At 51.5% G+C, this 8,460-nt stretch overlaps 1 protein-coding gene across 3 annotated transcripts; it reads right to left on the bottom strand.

The window, feature by feature from the left end:
• Positions 1-1,543: 1,543 nt before the first annotated feature.
• On the bottom strand, positions 1,544-7,029 carry Lto1 (LTO1 maturation factor of ABCE1). Of its 3 annotated transcripts, none has more exons than XM_051145754.1 (5): positions 6,838-7,029; positions 5,665-5,770; positions 4,425-4,495; positions 2,210-2,323; positions 1,544-1,906 (listed from the first exon to the last, which is right to left on the bottom strand). In XM_051145754.1, the coding sequence occupies exons 1-5, from the start codon at positions 6,927-6,929 to the stop codon at positions 1,867-1,869; spliced, it is 423 nt and encodes a 140-aa protein (XP_051001711.1). In that variant the 5' UTR covers positions 6,930-7,029; the 3' UTR covers positions 1,544-1,866. The 3 variants fall into 3 exon arrangements, with proteins under 3 accessions (XP_051001711.1, XP_051001710.1, XP_051001709.1); XM_051145753.1 differs by having other exon boundaries at positions 2,206-2,320; positions 6,838-7,028; XM_051145752.1 differs by having other exon boundaries at positions 2,206-2,323; positions 6,838-7,027.
• Positions 7,030-8,460: the final 1,431 nt, after the last annotated feature.

Below are 8,460 nucleotides of genomic sequence, written 5' to 3'. Positions count from 1 at the left end.
GCCCACCGCAGCATCTCGGCACTGGAGGACTACAGCAGCTATCACTACAAATGATCCCAGACAGACTGCTGCTCTAAAACATACTATTTATTCTTCCCAAATAGAAAAGTAAAATATGGGCCGGGTGGTGGTGGCGCACACCTTTAATCCCTGCACTTAGGAGGCAGAGGCAGGCAGATCTCCATGAGTTCAAGGCCAGCCTGGACTACAGAGCGAGTTCCAGGACAGCTAGAGCTGTTAGACAGAGAAACCCTGTCTCAAAACAAAAAAAAAAACAAAAACAAAAACAAAAACAAAGAAAAGTAAACATGATCAAAACAGCAGTCACAGCCCTTTGAGCCCAGTGCCCAGAGAACACACTGGAGAGTACCCAACCCGGGGAGCAGCTGGAAGAACGATGTTGGACATGTGAGAGGCCACACCAGGCTGAGGAAGCCAAATGCTCGGTGCCCTGGGCTCCAGGCACCAGTGCCACTCCTCCCTCTGACTCGACTGGGCTGATGCACAGAGGGAGAGCTCCAGCTGTACAAAGACGATGCAGAATGATGTGAGAAATAGTGTCCTACGGCCACAGGCCTGAGATCCCAGCGCTCAGGAGGCTAAGGCAGGGGGATCACCCTTTGAGGCCAGCTTAGACTATGTAGTGAGACTGTCTCTAAGAAAATTAAAATTAAAAAAGAACCCAAAACTCCAAGTGGCATGCATCCATGGTGACCTCTTCATGTCATGCTCTGGAACTGGAGTAGGGACAGCCAGAGTACAGTGGGGCCACCCAAAGGAGGACATATCAACACATGCTGTCATATGTGTCCACACCTGTGAAATGCACGGCAGCACTGAGTCCACTCCTGCCAGCTCACCTTATACCTGCCTGTAAATATCATGCAAGATAACACAAGCTGCATGGAAGTACAGTGTCACACAGGCAAGTCCCTAGACTGTCACAGTGGTGACCACGATCTAGTCCTGCTTTGGTGCCCAGTAGTTCCCCATTGCCACTTGTTTTTGTTTTTTGGGACAGGGTTTCTCTGTGTAGCCCTGGCTGTCCTGGAACTCAGTCTGTAGACCAGGCTGGCCTCGAACTCACAGATCCACCTGCCTCAGCCTCAGCCTCTGCCTCTCGATGCTAGGACTGAAGGTGTGCATTGCCACTGGTTCTGTTGCCACTTTTTAATGTGTACAGCTCATCCCACACCTGTTTGGGGGCAGCATGAAGGCCATGCCTCGGCTTCCTCAGGATCAGGCTAGCCTTGTGTTCTCAGCTGAGCATCCAGAGGCAAACCAAGGCCAATGGAGCCCGAGTCCCGTGCACACTGCAGGAATCTGGGTCCTCGTGGTATAGGCAATGACTACACATACTGGAGGCAGAGGCACCATGTGGCACTGCAGGACACAAAACTAGGATGGCAGCCAGCTCTGCTGCCAGGCCCTTAGACTAGATAGTTCTATGTTACGACCTCTTTAGCCGGAATGTCTCCACCTCTGGGCTGCCAGAGGGATGGAGCGAAATGCAGGAAACCCGAGTGTGCCCAGCAGAGAACGTGCCATGGCTTCCCACTAACTGACTTCACACCAGCCTGCTTCTCTCAGTCCTATCCTTAGGGTAACCCTACCCAGGACCTCTGGAATGACAAAGCCACCCACTCTGGCCAGTGGCCAGCAGTCTCTTGAGTGTGCTGCCACTGTGCAGAAGGCAGGATGGTCAGACCTCTCTGCAAGCTACCTAGGCAAAGCCTCAGGGAAGAGGCCAAACTTGTCCTCCCACAGAACAATGGGTGTCTCTCAGGCTCGCCTTTAATCACTCTTGATGCGCAGACATGTGCTCTTCTGTGAGTCGTCAGAACGTAAGTCCAGAGCCTCCTGCGCTCATCTTGAAGTCTGGCTGCACGTTGAGCAGTGAGCACAGCTGAAAGCACCCAAGAGACCACGTCTTACACCTCCTGCACTTCAGCTCAGGGTAAGGACACGCCTCTGCTAGCTTCAGCTTCCCTATCCCAGCATGAGCCCAAAGGCAATGTCATTGCCACACCATCCCCAGCCCCTTTTCAGGCCCTATAAAAGGGGCAGGGAAGTGAGTTCCTCTGGGTCTATACCTGGGCACACACTGCCCAACACTGCCATCGCATGAACACTAGGGCTTGCACCAGCCCTGCCCTCACAGCACACTCAGGCACATCCCACCGACAGAGCCTACGGAGCACAAACCTGCCTGAATTTCCCTCTGATTCTGTCCAGGTCTTCTTGGAGCTTCTCGTAAGTGGGGTCATCATAGGGGAAGCGCTGCAGCAGTGCAATCAGCGCCTCCACCACTTTCATCTTCCTGCTGGGATGCACGGGGGGGGAAAGGCTGTCACGCGGGAAGACTACAGGGCCCACTCTATTGCATCTTCAGAGCAGCGGGCAGCTAAGCGTGCCTCCCGGCTCTGGACAGTGCTGGCCACCACCTGCTGCGGAGCAATGGCTCACCAGAGGCCTCTTACTCCATCTGGGTAACTTGTAGGCTGGGAGCTAGAGGGACCACTGGAAAAGGATGGCAGCCAGGCTCAACTGTGACTGCCACCCAGTGGTGGCATGAGCAGCCAACAGAATTCCTAATGGATCAGGCTGCCCAGTCTCCCTGCTGCCACCAGCTCACAGTAAAGAAACCAGTAGAGAGCCAGGCTTGATGGAGCACGCCTTTAGTCCCAGTACTTGGGAGACAGGAGCAGGAAAAACTCTTTTGAGTTTGAGGCCAGCCCTGGTCTACATAATGAGTTCCAGGACAGCCAGTACTAAATAGACAGACCCTGTCTCAAATTTTAAAAAGAAGAGATGCCAGAGCCGGGCGAGGTGGTGCACGCCTTTAATCCCAGCACTCAGGGAGGCAGAGGCAGGCAGATCAATGTGAGTTTGAGGCTAGCCTAGTCTACAAAACAAGTCCAGGACAGCCAAAGCTACACAGAGGAACCCTGTCTTGAAAAAACCAAAACTAAAGGGGGGGGGGGAATAAATCACATGACATTCAAAGAGGAGATCCCAGAACCCCGTACTTAATCACAAGCCTTGGTCTTACTTTTGAACATGGTATGGGTCCTAGACACTCAAAGAGTGTGCCACAGGCAGGGAGCTGCCATCCTCCTGGCTTCCTTTGCTAGTACCGTCCTCCAGGCCCTCCTGTGCCAGGCCAGGCCAGCAGGTGTAGGAAAACCACACAATGCTAGTCCAATCCTAAGCCTATGCACGCAGGGGCAATGTGCCTTTCAGTTCAGGGTCCCTCCCAGCCTCAGGCAGGCAAATGGGGCAGGTCATTGGGCCAAGGCAGGCAGAGCACAGCAAGACAAGAGCAGTGACGCCCCCTAGGGGCTGTGTGTGCCAAAAAAGGTTGAATTCTGGCTGCCCGTGCTAGTACTTGTCTGGGAGCCCAGCATGCAGGAGCCTGAGGGAGAAGGATGGCGGTGAGCTGGAGGCCAGCCTGGGCCATAGTGTGAACCCTTGTCTCAAAAACAAAAACAAAAACACGTGTTCTGGTTGGCTATGAGACACTGTAGGTAATAGAGCCATCATTTCTTTTTTTTTTTCTTTTCTTTTTCTTTTTATCCTGTACTTTTGGGTTTTGTTTTGTTTTGTTTTGTTTTGTTTTGTTTTGTTTTGTTTTTGAGTTTTTGTTGTTGTTTTGGTTTGGTTTGGTTTGGTTTTTTGAGACAGGGTTTCTCTGTGTAGCCTTGGATGTCCTGGACTTGTTTTGTAGACCAGGCTGGCCTTGAACTCACAGCGATCCGCCTGCCTCTGCCTCCCAAGTGCTGGTATTAAAAGTGTGCACCACCACTGCCCGGCTTTGTCCTGTTCTTTTGGAACACACTATGTAGACCATGCTATCCTTGAACTCAAAGAGACCTGCCTGCCTCTAGCTGTGATTAAAGATGTTCACCACCACACCTGGCTGGGCAGCATTTCTTTCCTTCTTTCTTTCTTTCTTCTAGTTCCTTATTTTTGGTTTTTGGAGACCAAGTTTTTTGGTGTAGCCCTGACTGTCCTGGACTCTCACTGTAGACCAGCCAGGCTGGCTTCAAACTCAGGGATCCTCCTGCCTTTGTCTCCCGGAGCACTGGGGTTACAGCCGTGGGCCACCACGCTGGCTAGAGAGCCAGCATTTCTGAGGCTTCATTCCACGGACACTGTGGTAGCATGTTTATCTGAAGCCCAGGTGGGAAGCGGACATCGGGGTAGGCTCCACCTGACATTGCCTGAGGTGTGCCGTCATCCAGTGCTCACCGGGTACCTTGAGGTGGCCAACTGTTATTTCTGTGTATCACAGATGAGCCTCAGTACTCAGAACCCAAGGTAGCTGCGCATGTTAGGATCACTCAGAGCTGACCCTGTGCTGATGAGAGGTTGGGAGGGAAAAGAAGGTGGGAGGGAAGGAGAGAGGGAGCCCCAGCCCTCACCTGTCTTTGTCACCAGCGCCACCGTGTAGAAGACATTTCCATGCAAGAGCAAAACCCCGGTAGCACCCAATCTGTAAATTGAAAAACAGCCCAGAGTGAAGGTGGTAAGCGCTCAGCCACGCCACACCAATTACCAAGATCTCAAAGCACAGGGCTGGGTGGAAGCAGCCTTCCACACTGCTTCTTCCGCTATTCTGGAACCTATGAGTTTTAGGCAATGGAAACTAAACAGGGTTGGACCCCAAGATAAGATCAATGATGCTCATCCTCTGTATACATGCTATGAGCTGCTCCTGGCCCTTGTCCATGGTTCGTGTGTACACAACAGGAAAGCAGGGTGCTTAGCTTCTGGGTCTAGTTTCTGAGATTGGATAGAAAAAGCAACGCCACTTTGGCCTTGCTTTCATTGGCTACTTGTTCTGGGATGTCGTGAGGCCAACTAAGCAGAGGGTACCAGTTACATAGTGTGCTACCTCAGCCAAGCCTTCAAATAAGACCGGAGCCCTACTGACACATGAGGGTACTGTGTGGCATAACCAAAGATGGCTCTTTCAGGTCCGTCAGTCTGTAGGGACCTGCTTTGTGGCATCAGGTATCTGATACCACCATGACCCCCTCTGCCAGTCAGGGTCAGTGATATGGAAGAAGGAGCTAAGCAAGGAAAAGGCAAGGGGAAGAAAACTGTGGGGCTTATGGAACTTCACTGTAAACATGGCACATTCAGGGTGAGGACTGAGACACTGTAATACTCCCATAGCAAGCTCTGGTGACTCTGTGCTAAGAATGCTCTGGCTGGGCTATGGATTCCCACCAAAGGCCTGGCCGTGGGAAGAGGTCAGATGCTCTGGGATCAATTGCAGAGGAAAAGGATCCATGCCTTTGTTCTTATCCTCTGGACACTGTTGGGTGCGTGCTCTGTTGTTGAGCTACTTTCCCGCCCTATTTTTGAGACAGGATCTTACTATCTAGGCAAGGCTGGCCTAGAATTCCTGCCTCAGCCTTCTGAGTGTTGGGATCACAGATATGGGCCACCACACTCATCTATGAAGTCACTCCCCCCCCCCCCCGCCCAGACAAGGTTTCTCTGTGTAATCCTGGCTGTTCTGGACTCACTTTGTATCCCAGGCTGGCCTCAAACTCCCAGTGATCCACCTGCCTCTGCCTCCCAAGTGCTGGGATTAAAGGCGTGTGCCACCACGCCCAACTTTTGACATCACTTCTAAGTGGCCCTCCCACTTACCTCAGATCCAATTTTGGCTCCGTGTAACATGCCATACTGCCTTCCTTCAATGATTCCCAAGCTACTGCCTTCTTCATAGCCTTCCTGATATCCCTCCCCATGGAATCTGTGAGAGAAGCACACTTCGTCAGGCACTACTTTTCCGGGAAAAGTCTCCCTGCCTCCTATTACCCAGATCCCAGAGGACACAACAGACTATAGAAGGAAAAGCTTAAAACTCAAGCCATCAAATGCACGTTCTAGGTCTAGCTCCTCTTGTCCCTGGCGCCCATTATTGTGCCCCGTCTCCATTTTTGAGAGGGGATCTTACTATTGTAGCCCAGGCTGACTTCCGCCTCAACAACTCTGCCTCCATCTCTTGAATGCTGAGATTGTGGGTGTGAGCAACCACCTCCAAGAGAAACTGGAGGGCTTCATGCAATGGCAAGCACTCTACCAACGGAGCTACAGCCCCAATGCCTAGCAGCCCAAGTTCCCTCATCTCTAACTTTATAGACCATCTCTAACATGAGTAACTTCCAAACTCGGCAGGCTACCGGAATCCACGAGGAAAAAGGTAAACATACAAACTCAAGCAAGCTTGGGATGCACTAGGAATCCACAAGGTAGGTGCAGCGGAGCCTACGTGGCATCGTAACTCAAGCTGCCCTTCTACAACACTCCAAAGACCCAGGACTCTTCACACATCTGTAGAGGACCAGAAACTGCCCTCAAGATCATTAGAGTATGCCACTACCGGGATGCTCTCTCTGAGGGCTCAACCCGTATCGTGGAAGGAATGTTGTTAAGTCTCTGTGAGGCAGTGAATAGCTCCCCACTTGGCAGGTGGGGGATCTGGGGTGCGCCTGTGCCTCCTCATCTGTCAGGACCCCACTCCCTCAGCCGGGCTCCGGCATTCACCCGGGAAGGTTCCCACCCACAACGAGCAGTCTGCCCGGAGAGGCCAAGAAGCCCTGGATCATTGCCCCGCCCAGGCGTTCCCCTGGGACTTTCCGCAGCCAAAAGGGCCTGCCCGACATATCCATCAGCGGGTCCATGAATACTGCCGTATGTGCAGCAATTAAAGGACAAGAAGAAGTGGCAGCTCGCAGATGGCGAAGGCGGGTATCCCCGAGGACAGCGGGGCTCGGCCGAGCAGCTGCTGGGGCGGGGCGGAGACGGGTTTCTGCTCACCTCTCATCAGCCATCACGACGGCATCGAACATGTCCTGCTCCACGGTCATAGCGGTGTCCCGACTCTCTCCGGGCCCTCGTACTCCTGCCATTCTGTGTACTAATCGCCGGCGTCGAAGACACGGACACAAACGCCGGCTTCTCAGCCGGAAGAAGCCACTTCCTTGTATGCCGCGCGGAGCAGGGCGGGTAAAGACGGCAAGCTAAAGAAGCCAAAAAAAAAAAAAAAAAAAAAAAAAAAAAAAACCACTCCGCTCACTTTACTGCGCATGCGGATATTATGCGGTGGGCAGGGCTGGCCAGAGCAAAGTCCCGCTCCTCCTCCCTGGTACCTCCCGCTCCCCGGTGGGTGGGGCTGGTCGCGAGGGGAACGTCTTCTGGGCTAAGCGTGGGACCCAGGCGAACCCTGCTTTTATTTTCAAAATCCAAACATATGGGGCTGAATTCACAAACGCGGGTCTTAAAGAAATGAGAAAAGTTAACAAAGACCTGGCAAAGGGGCGTTTCCAGGAAGTGGAGGAAAGGCCCCAGGCTGCTGGCTGCATGGAGGAGGGTGGAGCTTCCTGCATCCTTTGCTGTCACCCGGCTGTCAATCACCGCATCTGTATGTTTCACGGGAGCCTCCCTGCGGGCTGGAATCGATTTGGTACTGCCACATCCTAAAGAACAAATAATAAATAATGCCCCCGGCAATGAAAATGCCCTTGGGGGGTCCTTGGGGGTCTTTGAAAATGAAAAAGGTTGTGTGTGCCAGTTACCTTGTTTTTTTTTGGTCTTTTTGTTATTTTGTCTTTTTTTTTTTTTTTTTTTTTTTTTTTTTTTCCAGAGCTGAGGACCGAACCCAGGGCCTTGCGCTTGCTAGGCAAGCGCTCTACCACTGAGCTAAATCCCCAACCCCGAACGTTAGCTCTTGCTGCCAGTATTTAAAGCAAAACTGAAGTATTTCATACAGTCAAGTATCAGATGGGCTTGCCGGCAGGAGGAGCTGCTTTGTCCAAGTGCGCCAATCCCAAAGGCACTCTCCAAAAAGCGGGAATTGAAGTTAGCTCTCTCATTATTTCCATCAGAAATACCCCCTGAAGAATTTAAAGAGTATTCCAAACTGTCGAGAAGGAGATGTGTGATACTAGGACCCCTCTTGTGCAAATAAATAAAGGGAAAAGCAAAATCAGTTCTTAATGACAGGAAGATTAGATACCAAGGGGTCAAGGGTGCCACTATTGCAGGTATAATGCCGGTCTTGACAGCCAAGGACATCTAAAAGAGCATTGGAAAGGATCCACCAGCCATAGCCTGAGCCCGAATACTGCTGGAAATGAAGCCTTGTGGGGGCCACAGTAAGTTTCTTAGATAACAAATGCTAACAAGCTAAGCAGCTTCTGTGTGAAGGAAACCAGAGAGATACATCATTGTACTGGATTGGAGGACTGAACACCAAAAAACAAACAACAAAAACCATTAAGAACCAGAAAACCCAACAACAAAACTAGCTCCATAACTAAATAGGATTCTACCTCCAGCTCTCAATTTTATCTGTACAAATGAATCCTTAACTGAAACAGGGTGGGGATTTGGTTTTTGTTTTGTTGTTGTTATTTTGGTTTTGGTTTGGTTTGGTTTTGG

Source organism: Acomys russatus, chromosome 5, assembly GCF_903995435.1.
Source record: "Acomys russatus chromosome 5, mAcoRus1.1, whole genome shotgun sequence".
Taxonomy (NCBI): Eukaryota; Metazoa; Chordata; class Mammalia; order Rodentia; family Muridae; genus Acomys; species Acomys russatus.
This window is presented reverse-complemented; position numbering and strand designations above follow the sequence as displayed.